The 19,107-nt window shown below is 37.3% G+C and overlaps 2 protein-coding genes across 4 annotated transcripts in view; one reads left to right on the plus strand and one right to left on the minus strand.

The window, feature by feature from the left end:
- Window positions 1-19,107, plus strand: part of ACAD11 (acyl-CoA dehydrogenase family member 11) — a 93,311-nt gene that overhangs the window by 51,357 nt on the left and 22,847 nt on the right. The gene's annotated exons all lie outside the window — the stretch shown is intronic.
- Window positions 519-5,917, minus strand: ACKR4 (atypical chemokine receptor 4). The gene is made up of 2 exons (XM_004762498.3): window positions 5,778-5,917; window positions 519-2,411 (listed from the first exon to the last, which is right to left on the minus strand). Exon 2 carries the CDS (start codon window positions 2,400-2,402, stop codon window positions 1,350-1,352), a length of 1,053 nt encoding a protein of 350 aa, XP_004762555.1. The 5' UTR covers window positions 2,403-2,411; window positions 5,778-5,917; the 3' UTR covers window positions 519-1,349.

Below are 19,107 nucleotides of genomic sequence, written 5' to 3' on the forward strand. Positions count from 1 at the left end.
ACCCCAAGATCACTACCTGAGCCAAAACCAAGAGCCAGAGGCTCAACCAACAGTGGCACACAGGTGCCCCCCAAAAAGTAATTTTAAGATAACATATCTTGACTAGGTGATAATTTATTTTAAGAGTAGAAAACATGTCTTTTTTTTTCCTACAGTTTTACAGTTCACAGTTTTTTTATAGTTTGTGAGAGAGAAAATTCGTATTAGTGTACACTATTGATCACTGTAATTTCTTTCAAAATTAAATTTCAGTAGGGACATATTTTTTTTAAAGATTTTATTTATTTATTTGACAGAGAGATCTCAAGTAGGCAGAGAGGCAGGCAGAGGGGGAGGAGGAAGCAGGCTCCCTGCCAAGCAGAGAGCCCAATGCGGGGCTTGATCCCAGAACCCTGAGATCATGACTTGAGCCAAAGGCAGAGGCTTAACCCACTGAGCCACCCAGGCACCCCTCAGTAGGGCCATATTAAATGAACTATAATTTATAAATAATTATATTTAAAGAGATAAGACATACATGTTATTAAAAATCATCTATTGTGTCACATACTTTTATTGCTTAAAGATGTAAGTACTTAAGCAAAAAAATAAGAATCCATATGTAAGAAAATGCATTGTTTAGTCAACCCTCAGTAACAGACTCACATAAATGGATAAGCCCTTTAGGAACTCACAAAATTGGAATCTAGGTAAATATGATTATCTAAAGATTGCTTCTAGAGCATACAGGTAAATCTAATCGGATAACCAGTTTATTACTAAAGAAAATTAACATCATGGAAGCACATGTTCAGAAATTTACCAGGGATAAAAAGAAAAAAAAAAGTTTACCAGGGATGTATTAAAAGGACCAGTAAAGCTTTTTATGTAATATTTTTATTGTTACACTGCTATTTCTGGGGTCTTAAGAAATCTCTTACAGACTAAGAAACAGGAAAAAAGGATTAAATTTTGTTGTATAGTTATTCAACTACTGAAATTATGCAGTGAAATCATTCTTACATTAAAATTTAGATCTTTTAAAATAACTAGAAATGCCCCTTAATATAAGTAAGCCTTTTTATTAATCTGTTTCAGATGGCCTAATTCATAGCATAGTGTTTTTATTATTTATGCCTATTAATACTATTTTCCTATATTGTTAACTTTAAATTCATGTTTTTCTGCATTTATTATGTCATTTCCTCCTCTTCCTGGTTGCTATATTCTCCCCATCTTCCCCCCACCTCTTGATTGCTATAAGTTGGCACCACGGTGTTTGAGATTTAAGTTTCAGAATAAAGCAGATGTTTTATCTGAGGGAGAAGCATCATTCATGTGTATCGAAGCAAGAGGCAGCAGTCTTACATTTAAATGCTGAAAGTACTGGTTGGCTCTGTAAGATCTTCTGAATCAAAAGGAATCTCCTCCACGTTTTGTCTTTGTCTTCTCCAGGACCCATATTTCTTAGCAACTTTCATAATGTAGTTTTTGAAAGAGGCTCCCATGAAAACATACAGGATTGGGTTGAGGCAGCTGTGAAAGAGTGCAATGCTTTCTGTGATTTGGATGGCAACATCCATGCGTTTGCTCATGTCGCAGTCGGTGATCAGAGAGTAGATGATGTCTATGACTTGGCAGAACCGGACAATGTTATAAGGCAGCTGAGTGACAATAAAAACTATAACCACTGTGAGCAGAACTTTGAGGGGACGAGATTTTTTAATGTTGGGCATCCTGATAAGTGTTCTTGCTGTGACAAAGTAGCACACTCCCATAATAAGAAAGGGTATTACAAATCCAATGCAGATTTCCAGCATTTGAATTGATGCTTTCACTGACGTTCCTAGGTGATACGGAAAGATGGGAATGCACCTAGCCTTGTGATTGACTGTATAAAAAACCAGCTGAGGTATACTCAGCAAGATGGCAGCCATCCAGACACAGAAACAGATAAGCCAGCATGGTTTCCCCACTCCTGATTGACGTGGGGCTTTAGTTACAGCCCAGTATCTGTCTATGCTGATACAAGCCAGAAACTGCATTCCAGAGACAAAGTTGACTGTATACAAAGCTGAAGTGACTTTGCACATGATTCTCCCTAAAACCCATCCATGAACTGCATTAACTGCCCAAAAAGGCAGAGTGAATAGAAGGAGCAAATCTGCCACTGCCAAGTTCAGGATGTACACATCTGTTTTGGTTCTCTGCTTCTTGTAATAGGCATAAATTGCCACCACTATGGAATTGCCTGCAATTCCAATGATGAAAGCTATTGTGAAGAAGGCGGGCAAGAAAACTTTTGCAAATTTTCTGACTTCTTCTTTTATACAAATCACTTCATACTGACTGTAGTCATGAGTGCCATTCATTTCATTTTCCTCATAGTAGTAATCTGTTGACTGGTTGTGTTCCAAAGTCATGGCTCCAATCTAAATGTCAAAAAGAATACAAAATATTCATTTTAATATTGTTTAAAAGGAAGCACTTTTTAAAGTAGTGTAAGTTTTGTTCTTTTACTAGAGAGTAGATTTTTGCTATAACATAGGTGAGGCTGAATCTGTCGCTTTTTGAAATTTGAAATTCTTCAGTGGAAGCCACATTGGAGTATAGCCCCAAGATTAGTTGATTAGTTCTTTTTTTTTTTTCTTAAAGATTTTATTTAATATATTTGACAGAGACAGTCACGTGAGAGAGAGAGCACAAGCAGGGGGAGTGGGAGAGGGAGAAATAAGCTTCCCACTGAGCGGGAGCCCGATATGGGGCTTGATCCCAGGACCCTGGGGTCGTGACCTGAGCCAAAGGCAGATGGTTGACAACTGAGCCACCCAGACATCCCCAAGATTAGTTCTGCATTTTTGTTTTTACCAGTCTGTGTGCAGGAGCTGGATTTTACACAAGAAAGATAAAAATAACACGCTGTGGAATTTTATTAATCATTAAACCCTAAATCAAAATAATGACTTTTATATAGCTTTTAAAATATGAAAATTTAGTCAGATTTCAACAAAAGAAAAGGAAATGTTATATTTTTTACAAACACAACTTTGTGATTCTTATGTAGGATATTGGCAGTGAATTAAATAAGCAAATACTTTATTTAGCTGAAATAAGTATATTTTTATTTATAAACTTATTTTAAAATATGAATTTTATTTTAAAAGATGAATTTATTTTAAAATAAGTTAAATAAATTAACTCAGTGTTTATACTTAATTTCACTGCCTTGCCTTTAAAAAACAAAGTTTCGGGCGCCTGGGTGGCTCAGTGGGTTAAGCCGCTGCCTTCGGCTCAGGTCATGATCTCAGGGTCCTGGGATCGAGTCCCGCATCGGGCTCTCTGCTCAGCAGGGAGCCTGCTTCCGTGTCTCTCTCTCTCTGCCTGCCTCTCCGACTACTTGTGATTTCTCTCTGTCAAATAAATAAAAAAAAATCTTTAAAAAAAAAAAAATAAAAAAAAATAAAAAACAAAGTTTCCTCTAGTTAGCTTCCCTTGAAAAGCTGTCACACATGCTGAAAGTACGCTACCATTCAGTAGCATTATTCCACCAGTTACCTGAGTCTTAAGCCTACACTGTCCTTGACTTCTGTCACATTCATCCCTAATTTTCAGTCAGCCCCTAGTTTCTGATTTTACCTTACAAATAGATTGTGAATCGATCTCTTTTAATTTGCCCTCTTTGACATATCTGCACCATTCGACCGCCGTTGTTTCTTACCTGGCCTATTACAGTATCTTCCCAACTGCTATCTCCTATTCTTTTTCCTTCTTACGACCTCTTTGTCAAAATCATTTTCTTACTGCCACCAGAGTTCTCTATCTCTGCAATGTCAATCTGTCACTCTTCTGCTAAGCTCCTCACCTGAAAGATACATTTCTCCACCTGAAAGGTACAATCCAAGCTAACGATACATACTTAGCATGATGCCTACCGCTCCCTGCATAATGTTAAGCAGATGCTTAACTTGTCCCAGAATTCACAAGTTTTTAAATGTATATAAAAAATGACCCATGGTTCCTGCTACATCTCTCTATAATGCGCCCCATGCTGTGCCATATCTCTCTACACCCCAGATAGTCATAGTACTCATCTGCAAGCAGTTTGCTGGGACACACCATGCTGCAGCACATGTCTGCACCATTACTCATTCTGTTCCTCGTCTGATAGACTATTTCCTGCCCTTCCCTTAAAGAGCCCATTCCTTCCCAGTTAACTTGGATGTCACCTCCCCCGAAGATTTTCCTGATCCAGTACCTATATCTATATGCATACCTACGTTCATTCTCAGAGAACTGACCCCATGATGTGAAAAAATGTGTTTCTTAGTTCCCTAAGAGTATGACCTGTTGGATTTATGTTTATAATGACTACATGGAGAGTGGCTGGTATACAATAGGTGCTCAGTAAATATTTGTCAAACTAAAGGACTTACAAGCAGATATAAAGTTATTAGTCTAGAATATATAGATGGTATGGCAGGAATCATCTTGCCTCATCATTAGTTATTTTACTATATTGGTTATTAACACCAATATCGTAAAAACAACGTGAACTTTCTGTGAGCTTATTTTATTATAGGAGTAAAATAAGCTCACAGAAAGTTCATGTTGTTTTTGTTGTTGCTGTTGTTGCTCTTTGTTTTTTGTTTTTAAGATTTTATTTATTTATTTGACAGAGAGAGCGCACAGGCAGGGGTAGCAGCAGGCAGAGGGAGAGGGAGAGGCAGGCTCCCAGATGAACAAGGAGCCCAATGTGGGGCTGGATCCCAGGACCCTGGTATCATGACCTGAGCTGAAGGCAGATGCTTAACTGTCCGAGCCACCCAGGTGTCCCCAGAATTCACAAGTTTTAAAATGTATATAAAAATGACGTTCGATGTTTTTGTTTTACTGCTGAGTTTTATTTTGCCTTTTCCTTAGCCTTTCTGTCTTCCTTTGGTTATTTTTGTCCTTGGGAAAAGCTCTAATATTCTTATAGAATCATTAATGAAAATAGTATTTTTAAAACAGTGTGCCAACTTATGGTACATTTCCAAAAGAATATTCTTATTCTTACTAACCTTGTTTGGATGAGTAAAGCAGAGAAGGCCCTCAAGGAAATATACCACATAGAAGAACTGCTTTCATTATGTAAAAACCAGGTGCCAACAATTTAAAATGACTATTTTTACCCTTAAGTTAATTTGAAAAGCTCCAATCTGGAAGACCATTCTGGTCATCATTTTCTTAATGTGTTAATTATTAACACAGTATGAACTTTGTTCTTTCTTTCTCATTCATCACAAATCTTGAATCTGATGATAAGAAATAATATGCACAAATAATATAAGACATTAAGGAAGTATATTTTTAAATAAGAATCTTACTTAAAAATGTGAGTAAATAGGACAGGAATGGAAATTATTTGCAGGAATTGATCCTTCTGTCAGAAATACAGGAACACAGTTTAGATGTCCTTATAATTATTACAAGAACAAAAATAGCATTTGTAAAATAAAACAGAAAAAATAGTATAACACAACCTATTTTCTCAATAACAAAGTTTTATAGGCAAGTAATGGTATTAACATAATGCCAGAAATAATATGTTTTCTTCTTGCTATATTCATATTTTTGTTTTAAGATTAAAGTGTATAGCTGTTTTCAACTAGCTCTTTTTGCATATGTTAACATTTAAACTTTTGTGCATCAACACTCCCTTTATATATAAAGGAAGGTAAGTATATAAAGTATATAAAGTCTTTGGGCTTTAAAAAACAATCTTATCCCAATTAGAATGAGAAAATGAAAAAACCAACCTGTTTCAGCGTGCAGAGAGGAGCAGTCTTGAGTGGAGACTAAATTCAAATGACCTCTTTAACTCAGGCTACTTTTGTTTTCGTTTTATACCCCGCCTTTGTCTTGCATCCGAGAGAGCTTTCCTGAAATTTAACCTTGTGAGCACTTGATCTTTTATTTTTTGTATAACCATACTGTGAAGTCAAATTCAAGTTCTAAAGTGTCTTAGCATACAAGTTTGAAAGAATTCTATCTTGTTTCAAAAACGACATACCTTTCAAAGTTTCTACTTAGATGAAAGGGAACAAGAAATTGCCGGCAGCTAAAGAACCAATGGCCAAACCAAAAAAAATTCACCCCAGAGAGCATCAGGGGCTAATGAGCACTGTAGGTAGAATTTAGAGAAATACTCTGAGAAGTTATTTTGTTTAGAAAAAAAAGAAAAATGACTTTAACTTGAAAAGTTCTTTTAAAAAACTAAATTATCACAGACTAAATTTTGAGTGATGATTAGGCATTTATAGAACAATATTTTTTCTGCCACATCATTTAATATTTTACTTAAACTATGAAACTGCTCTTGGCTTAAAAAAAAAAAATTATTTCTTCCCTGTCCTTGACCCCAGAGTATGCCTTTCCCCATGACTGTAAACTCTCTTGCCTCCTTCAAATTTATTTTTTCAAAGACCAGCATACAAACTTTCAAAATCCTTCTGTCTGGGGACATTGTTTTTCTCATGCTTCCAAACAAACGAAAATTGAAGAAGAAATGCATGCAGATTTAGTCCTCCAGTTTAAACAGGACTCTCCATACATTTGCTTAGCAATGCCCTTTATTTCTTTTCTCATGCAAAGCTAGGCTCAGTCTCCACAGGTAGAAATTACAGGCAGCATATAGATGAGTCTTGGTTGTTTTTTTTTTATCCTTTCTGATACCATATGTTTTTTGACTGGAACATTTAGTCCAGTGACATTCAAAGAAACTATTGATATGTATGTATTGATTATAGTTATTTTGTTACTTGTTTTGTCACTGTTTTTGCAGTTTTTCTCTGACCTTTCTTCTCTTGCTCTTTCATGGTTTGCTGGTTTTCTTTGGTGATATACTTGGATTCCTTACTTTTCATTTTTTGCATATCTATTACTATTTTTTAATTTGTGTTACCATTAGGTTTATATATAACATCTTTTGCTTATAGTAGTCTATATTAAACTGATGGTTGCTTTAATTTTGAACTCATCCTTTACTCCTCTCCCCTCCACCTTTGAGATATTTGGTATCATACTTTACATTCTTTTATTTTGTGCTTCTCTTGACTGATTTTTACAGATACACTTTTTAAAAAATTTGTGCTTCCTGGTTTTTTTTTTGTTTGTTTGTTTTACTCTTACTTATGGTTTTTGTTTTCCATTCACAGAGTCCCCCTTAACATCCTCATAGGAGTGGTTTAGTGGTCATGAATTCTTTTAACTTTTGTTTGTCTCAGAAATTCTTTATCTCCCCTTCTATTCTGAATGATAACCTTGCTGGATAGAGTACTTTTGGCTGCAGATTATTCCCTTTTAGCACTTTGAATACATCATGCCACTCTCTTCTGGACTGGAAAGTTACTGCTGAATAATGAGCTGCTAGACTTATAAGGTTTTCTTTGTATTTAACACTCATCTTTCCGCTTGCAAACTGTAACATTCCTTATCACTGTTTTTGTTTTTTGCAATTTTAATTACTATATGTCTTGGTATGGACCTCCTTGGGATGAATTTGTTGGGAGAATCTTTGTGGCTCCTGAATCTGGATCTGTGTTTCCCTTCCTAGATTCAGGAAGTCTTCAGTTCTTATTTCTTCAAGTACATTTCTGCCTCCCTTTCTCTCTTTTCTGGGATCCCTATAATGTGAATATTATTGTGCTTGATGGAGTCACTGAATTCTCTATGTCTATTCTCATTATACAGTATTTGTTTGTCTCTCACCTTTTCAGTTTGATTGCTTTCCATTACTCTGTCCTCCAGGTTACTGATACCTTTTCTGCTTCTTATAACCTACTATTTATTTCACCTATTATTTTTTAAATTTCTTTACTGAGTTTTTCATTTCTGATATGTTAGTTTTTATCTCTTTGTCAAGGATCTCACTAATGTTCTCCACCTATTTCTGAAGTCCAGTATCTTTGTGATTATTACTTTAAATTCTTTATCAAGCCCATTACTTATTTCTATTTCACTTAGATCTCTTGCTAAGATTTTATCTTATTCTTTCATTTGGGATGTGTTTTTCTGTCTCCTTATTTTTCTACCTCACTGTCTGTCTCTCTGTGTTAGGAAAGTTAGCTATATCGGCTGCTCTTGAAAGTAGTGGCTTTATGAAGAAGAGCTACTGTAGTGCCCTCAGTGCAGTGTCTGTTGTTTATCAGAATCAGTTATAATACTTCACCTGTGTGTGTCACTTGCATGCTACTATTGTGTCCGAGTCACTTTTCCTTTCAGTCTAGACATCTACCCTGAATCTCTGCCTGTTGTGGGCTGCACTTGCTCTCTGTGATGTTAGTGAGACCCACGAAGGCTCGTTCTGAGGGCACATGACTGCAGAAGGGCTTAGAGGCAGGACAGTGGGGTTAGCAGGTTTGTTCTGAGCTGCTAGTCCTAGACTGGACATCCTGAAGTGCGGAGGCATTAACAAAATCTGTGCTGAAGCCGGGGCTGAAGCCAGCAGCCTTGGACTGGGCAAGTGTTCCAGGAGAACTTATGGGTGGTTGCATTGCTAGCAGCTTAGGCAGCAAGTATCTATGTAGCACCATCTCCCACAAATGGCTCTGTGTTTGAAGGGAGGGGAGGAAAATGGCACCTACCAACTCCTTCATTCCCAGAGAAGTCCTCAACACACACCAAAGTCGTATACACAGAGCTCCCTCTCATTGTGCAAACTGTTGCTTCTATGTTGCCTCTCGGCCAGCCCTTGTCTCTTTAAGGGTGGGGGGCCCAGCTATCATTCCTCTACCCATTTGCCCAATGCTGAGTCAACTGACTTCTAAAGTTCTAGGCTCCAAGTCTCACTGGTTGTACAAACTCATGGAATTCAGCCCCTCCAGTTTTCAAGGCCAGATATTATGGGGATTCGTTTTCCCCATGTGGGCTCCATGTTCCTTTCTCTTCTCTGCACCCACAATTCCCTCTTTCCTGCAGAGAGCTCCCAACTGCATTTTCTATTCTTCCTAAATTCTTCCATGTGGCTTCTTTTCTGCATTTAGTTGTGGAGTTTGTTCTGCCTCTCTTCAGATAGCTCTCAGGTATATTTACTCAGGTGATTGAAATCTAGTTGTAAACATGGAACAATGGTGCCCCTACTCTGCCATTTTTCCCAGCCTCCTCTCTTACCTCTTGTTCTTGATCTTATATATACTAGAGCAGTATGATGTGAACAGGCAACCTTCCCCTAAATTCTCAGACAGGCCTACAAAATCCTGCAAGTTCTGCCTCCATCCCTCATTGCCTCTCTGACCTTTTTTCCTACTACTTTATGCTTTGCTTGTTTGGTCTGCTACACCAACTTTCTTTCTGCCTTGGAATGTACCAGTCACATTCCTTCTTAGGACTTTTGTATTGGCTTTTCTGCTTGTCTGGAATGTGTTTCCTCTCAATATTTGCAAACCGTACTCCCTCATCTCTCAAGGCTTTGTCCATTCACCATCACCTCCTCACTGAGGCAATCCCTAATTACTCTATTTAAAATACCCCTCACCCACCTATACTCCAATCTAGCTTAACCATTGTACTGATTCTCTGCTGATTTACTATATAATATGTATTATGTTTGCTGTTATCTCTTGCCCTGTATTAGAATATAAGCTTCATCAGGGCAAGGGCTTTTATTTCCTTTCTTCAATGATATATCCGAAGTGCCTAGAATAGTGCCTGGCAAATAGTCAGTATTTTCAATTAATAAATAATCCTACTTTCCCTTGTGATTATTGATCCATTTTACTTCCCCTTGATGCTATGCTTCTTTTATGACTCATTTATAACAGCAGCCTCCATAGTTAACAATCATATAATCTCTTCAATTTATCTATATTATATGTAGATGCAATACTGACTTGTGAGCCTTTGTTCAGTGCTATTACTCCTATCTAGATACTCCTCCCCCCCTCCACTTTAGCTACTTCTATTTAGGATTCAGATTCAGGTCTAACCTTAATGTTACTTAATTCAGGAAGCCTTCCTTAACCCTTTTAGATTAGATCAGATGTGTATACATTTTACTCCTATAGTACTATCTCATTTTGTTATTAGTACTTAGTAAAATTTTTTATCTTCCATAGCAATCATGTGTCCTGCTATATCCTCAACATTTAGCTGTGTGCCTTACTTATGGTACCAGTTTACTGAATAATAATTAAATACATGAATGAATGAGTGAATGATTCAGTCAATCAAAGTTTAACTTATCCTCCACAGACTTACAAGTTTAGCAGTGAAGCTGGAATTTTTTTTTTAAGATTTTATTTATTTATTTGATGGAGATAGAGGGCACAAGCAAGCAGAGTGGCAGGCAGAGGGGCAGGCAGAGGGAGAGGGTTCCCACTGAGCAGGGAGGCTGATGCAGGGCTTGACCCCAGGACCCTGGAATCATGACCTGAGCCGAAGGCAGACACTTAATGACTGAGCCACCCAGGCACCCTTTGAATCCTGGTAATTTTAAAATGTATTTAAAAGTATTCTTTTCCTTTATTTTATACTCCCCAACAATCACATGCTTTCTTGTAAATAGGATTATGATCAGTTATAATGGTATAATCTTTATATCTTTCAAAAATCACACATCATTTTTTTGCTAATTCACACACATACCCAGGCATAACAGATAAAAGATCAAACCTCTTTTGGTCGTATATACCACATGCAGTAAGGTGAAACTAGTTTATTGCCTGGCCTTTTCCTGTATTTTCCTTCTCCCAGACAGAACTAGAAGAGGTGGTGTTGATAGGGGAGTCTTGACAAGATAGGAAAGGCAATCATATAGCTTGGAGATTAGGGAAAAGCATCATTTACCCTAAGCAACTTACCAAAGTGCTAAGTTGTTTCTTTCTTGCCCCTCCCCCATTTTTGGTACTTGTCTCCTATTTCTCATATCCCTAAGAACAGAATCTTTATGATTGCAACTAGCTGCTCACCATTAACTCTCTCCATGAAATGCCTTAACATACCAGTATCCCTCATTCCTGAAGAATCTCTCTCTCCACACCCATTTCTTAGCCTTCCTCTTGAAGTACCATTTTGCTCAGTGACAGATGTTTGGGAAAGCAATCTGACTAAACTATATACTGAATTATCATTGAAAATATAATGTTATATTTTCAACATAATTTATATTGAAAATTGATATTGAGATATGCATTGAACATTTAGATAATCTCATGACTTCTCTTTAGTGTGCATATTACATATTAATATTGTATGTGAGTTTTTTACTTAACATTTTCTGTTACTCCAGGTTCACTATAAATGTCGTTTTTTTGAAGATTTTATTTATTTATTTGAGAGAGAGAGAGTGAGAGAGAGCATGAGCAGGTGGGGAGGGGCAGATGGAGAGGGAGAAGCAGACTCCCCACTGGGGAGGGAGCCCGATGTGGGGCTCAATGCCAGGACCCTGAGATCACAACCTGAGCCAAAGGCAGCCATTTAACCAACTGAGCCATGCATGCATCCCTATAAATATCATTTTTGTAGCTAAATAATATTTTGTTGTATAGATCATAATTTGTCTTCCCACTCAACTATTATAGGACTTGCAGAGTGTTTCTAGTGTTTTGCTATTACAAATGATGTTATAGAAAGCATCTTTGTAGATAATGTGGGAAACTGGACTTAATTTCTTACACAAAAGGTAGTGTTCTTACCATTCACAGTATAGGATAGTTGTAGAGTTCTTCCAGGTAAGTGCATAGAAGAGTTTCTTAGTCTTTTGGGTTGGGTTCCATTGTATGGACACAGCACAGTATATTTAAATAGTCTTCTATTGATGGATATTGGTTAATGTCTAATTCTTTGCAAATACAAAAAAATACTACTGCAGTGAATAATCCTGTGCACCTGTCTTTGCATTCAGGAACAACTATATCTGTAGGGTAAGTCCCAGAAGTAGGTTTGATGGATCAAAGAGTAATTGAATCTGTAATTTTGATGGATATTGCCAAGTTATACTATCTAGGGATATTACTTTGTACACCCATCAGTAATGAAAGTGTCTATCTCCATGGAACTTTGCCAATAGAATGAGTTATTTGACTAGCTTTGCTTTCTAAATGACTTGTAGCAGATTCAGTACTCTTCCCCTCTTCTTCCTGGCCATGTATGAAATATTTTCCCCTGATTGGCTTTTTTTCTTTTTAATGTACAGTAGTTTTATGTAGACGGCACAATTAATGTCTTTCTTTTGATTTCATTTATCATTTTTAAGGTTTAAAATTTTTTCCCCATTCAGACAGAGATTTCATAAGTACTATTTTTTCTTCTAGCTTTTTATGGCTCGATTATTTAAATTTTTAATAATTTCAACTCTGATCTATTTGGAATTGATTTTGATCCAACTGCATTCTGTAACAATGACAGAAGTAGTCCAGCATTTAACACTGATTGCATAATTACTGTGTAAAACCTTTCTGGAGGTAGAATAAGTGAATTTCAAAGGGTGCTTCCCCCCCATTAAAAATAACACATATTCCAAGAGAGCACACTATATTGGATTTTTTTCCTTTCTTTTTTTTGAAAGATTTTATTTATTCTTTGATACAGCACAAGCAAGGGGATCAGGAGGCAGAGGGAGAGGGAGAAGCAGGCTCCCAGGAGCCCAGTGTGAAGCTCAATCCCAGGACCCTGGGATCATGTCCTGAGCCAAAGGCAGATGCTTAACCAAATAAGCCACCCAGGCTTCCCTAATGAAGTTTTTTCTTTTTCTTTTTCTTTTTTTTTTTTTAAAGATTTTATTTATTTATCAGAGAGAGAGGGTGGGGGAGAGAGCAAGCACAGGCAGACAGAATGGCAGGCAGAGGCAGAGGGAGAAGCAGGCTCCCTGCCGAACAAGGAGCCCGATGTGGAACTCGATCCCAGGATGCTGGGATCATGACCTGAGCCGAAGGCAGCTGCTTAACCAACTGAGCCACCCAGGCATCCCATGAAGTTTTTTCTTAACTGTAGGATTGTAGATAAACATTTTTTAAAACAAACTTTATTTATTTATTTATTTGTTAGGGAGAGAGAGAGAACACAAGCAGGGGGAGCAGCAGGCAAAGGGAGAAGCAGTCTCCCCACTGAGCAAGGAGCCCGATGATGCAGGACTCAATCCCAATGGTCATGTTTTTTCCTGACATTTTTCCTTGAGTTAAAGAATGATTTTGTTTGATAACCATATGGTTTGTAAGAGCCTAAAAAATTAAAACTGACCAGCAAATATCAGGGAGATGTGATTTTCAGCCTGATTTTGGCACTTGAACAGCCTTGAAATATCAGAGTCTAAATTAAAAACAATTATTTTACATGTGCCATCTATTTTCATTCATGGAAGCCTGTGACACAACAGATATATTTAAATGTTTCCTGGCCTATTCGGATTTCCTCTAATATATTTCATCCACAATGTCTGGTATCCTGTTCGTTAACTAAAGTAATAAAAAAGAGGGTCTCCTGGATGGTTCAGTCGGTTAAGCGTCCAAATCTTATCTCAGCTCAGGTCTTGATCTCAAGGTCCAAGGTCATAATCATAAAAAAGAGCAAAAGCTCTATTTAGAAGAAGGATGTGTTTCAGCTGCTGCACCTGCCAAATTCTGCTTGTGGCTAAGTTGAGATGATATATTTGTGAGGGGTCTTTCCCATTTTCTGACACATCAAGGTTAAATCAAAGTATCTTAAAATTTACAACCTATCCACTCCCCTTATTTCCTCTACTTAATGACCCCCCCCCAAAGAAGAGCCAGTTTAGAAGTTTTATTTTTTAAAATCTGAATTGTTTTCCATATTAGATTGAATGAGGCAGAATCAAAAAATTATTTGCCTTGTTTCTTGACTTTCTTCAAAATTTACCTAATCTCTGGAATCTATTAAGCACTTACTTAAAACTGTGGCACAATTTTTCATGAAGAACAAGACAGGAAGTGCTATTGGAAAATACTAGAGGGACGCCTGGGTGGCTCAGTTGGTTAAGCAGCTGCCTTCGGCTCAGGTCATGATCCCAGCGTCCTGGGATCGAGTCCCACATCGGGCTCCTTGCTCCGCAGGGAGCCTGCTTCTCTGTCTGACTCTGCCTCCCCTCTGTCTGCCTGTGCTCGCGCTCACTCGCTCTGACAAATAAATAAAATCTTTAAAAAAAAAAAAAAAAAGGAAAATACTAGAGAAAAATATATTCTGGGTGTTAGAAAAAGAGGGCTTTCAGCTAGGTTTAGGGAATTATAGAAAAGATTTTGCTTTTGAAAGATTTAGCTACTGGTCATCTAAGTTTAAAATCCACAGAACCTTAAAAGATTTATCAAAAATGTCCTTGATTACCAGGATAGAAAGTAGAGAAAGAAAAGATCTCTAGTGCGAATAAACCCCAAATTGTGTCATTGTGTCCTAATCTGATTTTTGAAGTACTCTCACTATGGAAACAATGTAGATTATATACAGCAAATGACCTGACCCTTTTATTAGCCTGTGGGCCTCAAGGCTTCCTACAACTAAAACTTCAAAAACTCTAACTAGAAAAATACTCACTTGAAAATTTAAAAGGGAGCATCTCTGGAAAAAAAATTTTTTCTCTAATTTCTAAGAATCAAAGCACAATTGCATATTATTGCACAGCCAGGACCAGTCAAGGATATTAAAAAAAAAAAAAAAATCCCCAGCCCAGCATTTTCAGATAAGAAATTTCAGTTAAGGGGTGCCTGGGTGTCTCAGTGGGTTAAGCCTCTGCATTCAGCCCAGGTCATGATCTCAGGGTCCTGGGATCAAGCCCTGCATTGGGCTCTCTGCTTGGCAGGGGAGCCTGCTTCCTCCTCCCCCTCTGCCTGCCTCTCTGCCTACTTGTGATCTCTCTCTCTGTCAAATAAGTAAATACAATCTTAAAAAAAAAAAAAAAAAAAAAAAGAAGAAGTTGCAGTTAAGATCCATAATTCAGTATGGATAATCTGTTATTTAAATAATCCTAATGTTCTTCAGGTTGATCCTCAGATTAGTGGAATTCAGTTTTTTATATATTAGGACCTATAAAAATCAGGACACACTCTTATAAAACAGTGATACACAATTTGGAAATTCAAATATGATTCAACAAGCAAGGATAGTTAAGTGGATTCACACTGATGGTATAATCTGAGACTTTTTATTTTTTTTTATTTTTATTTTTATTTTTTTTAAAGATTTTATTTATTTATTTGACAGAGAGAAATCACAAGTAGACGGAGAGGCAGGCAGAGAGAGAGAAAGGGAAGCAGGCTCCCTGCTGAGCAGAGAGTCCGATATGGGACTCGATCCCAGGACCCTGAGATCATGACCTGAGCCGAAGGCAGCGGCTTAACCCACTGAGCCACCCAGGCGCCCTAATCTGAGACTTTTTAAAACTTAATTTTGAAATATGTGAATGGTAGGATCTTTTCTCATTAAAATTTGGCAAATGTAGCTCCTGAAACATCCTTATTTTAAAGAGTCCAGTCAGAACTGATTGAAAGTAGATTCCATTAAATTTGAAAGAACCCAAATTGCTTTTTTCGTTTTTTGTTTTTTTAAAGATTTTATTTATCCACTTGACACAGAGAGAGAGAGATCACAAGTAGGCAGAGAGGCAGGCAGAGAAAGAGGAGGAAGCAGGCTCCCCACTGAGCAGAGAACCAGATGCGGGGTCCATGATCCCAGAACCCTGAGATCATGACCTGAGCCGAAGGGAGAGGCTTAATCCACTGAGCCACCCAGGTGCCCCAGAACCGAAATCGTTTTAAAACAATTATATTTTAATCTTAAATACATTTTTACTTTACATGTATAACTCACAATATAGGACAGAGGGGATTAGAATTTTAAACTCTCGGTTTTATTGGTTTTAAAGTTTTAGAGCTAAGATTTCTAATTCTGCTTTTTGTATGATCATGTTTTGAGGTGATCATTGCATTTCTAAAACATTAGCCGAAACTAATGATAGGTGTGTGAATATATAAGAAACTGCCATACTGGTTGTGCAAAAACTTGGTTTTGGCAAAGTTTAAAGGCCAAAACTCTAAGGGAATTTCATTTCTTGTGCAGTGGAGTTACCACCTAAGATCGACCTCATAGATAACAACTAAAAAGCTACAAACAAAACAAAACAAACAACTACTTGATGCTAGGGAGTGACCCAAAGCAGGCTGATTTTGTAGCAGAGTCAAAATTTGGAAGATGAGACAGCAAAAGAGAAGTTTTTCATTTTTAGACTTTGGCTTGAGGACACAGTGTGGTTTGAGAAAGCTGAAGCTTCTCTAGAAAACTTGGATCTTTGTGTTCTAAGCAACTAGAAGACAGTGCCTAGAGCCGCCATCACTGCTCAAAAATGAGGTTGTAGTTTGGGTATTACAGGAAGGTAGAGAACGATAAAAGGAGAGCTCCAGGTTTCACCTGTAAACTTTGCCCAAGTCTCTGCTGAGCCCTGAATCAAAATCATGTAGTCGACTCAAAGCACCTGCAGCTAAATAAAAAGAATAAACTAAAATTTGATCTCTCACCCCACCTAAACTGAGACAGACTCTGCGGTTTGACTCTGCCTAAGAGCCTAATAAGACAAAAACATCAACATGCTTTGAAGGGATTATAATAGAATCTAGAGTCTTCAAAACAAAATTCAAAATTACTCACCAAATGAAGAGCCAAATATAAAACCAAGTAAAATATGGCATCATGGTTCATTTGTATATTTAAAAAATTATTTTCCTGGAATCTCTAGTTACCATTTTTCTTTCACTGCATTATTTACCTGTTTTATATTATATATCCTCCCCCTTAAACATACACACATGTATGTTTATATTGTACCCGTAATTCTACTGAATTTTCCCTTTTCTGGAGACTGCCTATTCCAGTCTGGACTGATTATCTTTTAGGCATATTTCAGTACAGTTATCCTGGAATTTTTACATATTACTTTCCTGGGATTGTTCATCTTTTGCACTCTATGACCTTTTTTTTTTTTTTTTTTACTTCCTTATTTGCTTGAGTGTATTCTTTTTAAGAAAAAATGCTTAAATAAATAAAATTAAAATAAATAAAATTAAAATTAAATAAATTTATAAATTAAAAATTATAATATATTTATAAATTATAAATTTTAAATTAAATTAAAATAAAATCTGAGATCGTGTGTGTCTGAATAGGTAGATATTTATTTTGCCATGACAGAGATTTGTATGTGGATGGGTATAGAATTCTAGATTTTTTTTAAACATTTTTTTTTTTAAGATTTTATTTATTTGACAGGCAGAGATCACAAGTAGGCAGAGGCAGGCAGAGAGTGAGAGGGGGAAGCCGACTCCTTGCAGAGCACAGAGCCGGATGTGGAGCTTGATCCCAGGGCCCTGAGATCATGACCCAAGCCGAAGGCAGAGGCTTTAACCCACTACGCTACCCAGGCTCCCTAGAATTCTAGATTGAACTCTTTTATCTAGCAGCCCTTGTTGCTGATGAGAAATCTGATGCAAGTCTAATCCTCATTCCTTTAGAGGTGGCTTGTTATTTGTTTTTTGTTTTTTTTTTTTTTTCTTTTTGAAACCCTTTAGGATTTTCTCTTTATAGTTGATGTTTTGAAATGCCTAGAGATGGATTCTTCTTGCCAGTCAATGGCCCTTTTATTTTTTTATTTTTTTATTTTTTTTATTTTTTTTTTAAAGATTTTATTTATTTATTTTACAGAGAGAAATCACAAGTAGATGGAGAGGCAGGCAGAGAGAGAGGGGGGGGGGGAAGCAGGCTCCCTGCTGAGCAGAGAGCCCGATGCGGGGCTCGATCCCAGGACCCTGAGATCATGACCTGAGCCGAAGGCAGCGGCTTAACCCACTGAGCCACCCAGGCGCCCCTCAATGGCCCTTTTAATCTGAAGACGTTTTGTTTTGTTTTAGAGAATTTTCAAGTTTCAGGGATAAGTTCTTCCCTTTATTTTTCTCTTCTTTTTTTGGACTATTTTCTCTTTTTTTAGACCTCTTTTACTGTGATCTTAGATTTTATATTTTTGCTTCAAGTGTCTCTTCTCTTTGCTTTCGTACTTCTGGTCTCTGACTTCTTCCTCTGCCTGTGGGAAATTTTCTTGAATTGATTTTTAGTGCTTCTACTGAACTTTATGCTTTAGCAGTCCTATGTTAAGCTCTAAGAGTTTTTATTTTCTTGTTCTTTGGTTGTTCCTGTTTCACAACATCCTTTTCTGGTTTTATGGCTGTAATACATTTGAATCTCTCAAATTATACCAACTAGAATTTCTTTGTTTGGTTTAACTCATTTGTTTTGTTTTGTTTAGATTCTCTCTGTTTCTTGTTTTATTTTGTTCCTCTATGGTCAGTTTTACAGTTTATTTATTTTGGTCAGTCATTTTTCTTTAATGCTGCAGGTTCTCTTCACGTAGTACAGATTCTTGGTTTTCTGAGCATACTTAAGAGAAAAGCAAGGGTAAATGGAGTTTTTCACAGATCTCTTTCCCAGCCATGTTTCCTTCCTAGGTGGAAATTATATAAAGAAACTTTTGGTGGAGGAGGCCTGGGATTCAGTTTAGAGTCACTGATAGGAAGCTAGTTATCAAGCTACAGACCCCAAGCTTTAAAATAACTTTATTCAGGGGCGCCTGGGTGGCTCAGTGGGTTAAGCCGCTGCCTTCGGCTCAGGTCAGGGTCCTGGGATCTCAGGGTCCTGGGATCGAGTCCCGCATCGGGCTCTCTGCTCAGCAGGAAGCCTGCTTCCTCCTCCTCTTTCTCTCTGCCTGTCTCTCTGCCTACTGCTCATGTCTTCTGCCCATTTCTTGATTGGATTATTTGCTCTTTGGGTATTGAGTTTGTTAAGTTCTTTATAGATTTTGGATACTAGCCCAAATATCTCATATGTCATTTGCAAATATCTTCTCCCATTCTGTCCATTGTCTTTTGGTTTTGTTGGCTGTTTTCCTTTGCTGTGCAAAAGCTTTTTACCTTGATGAAGTCCCAATAGTTCACTTTTGCCTTTGCTTCTCTTGCCTTTGGTCGATGTTTCTAGGAAGAAGTTGCTGCAGTTGAGGTTGAAGAGGTTGCTGCCTGTGTTCTCATCAAGGATTTTGATGGATTCCTCTCTCACTTTGAGGTCTTTCATCCATTTTTTGAGCCTGTTTTGTGTGTGGTGTAAGGA

The sequence above is a fragment of the Mustela putorius genome, unplaced genomic scaffold, assembly GCF_011764305.1.
Source record: "Mustela putorius furo isolate JIRA1106 unplaced genomic scaffold, ASM1176430v1.1 tig00003834_pilon_pilon_pilon, whole genome shotgun sequence".
Classification (NCBI taxonomy): domain Eukaryota; kingdom Metazoa; phylum Chordata; class Mammalia; order Carnivora; family Mustelidae; genus Mustela; species Mustela putorius.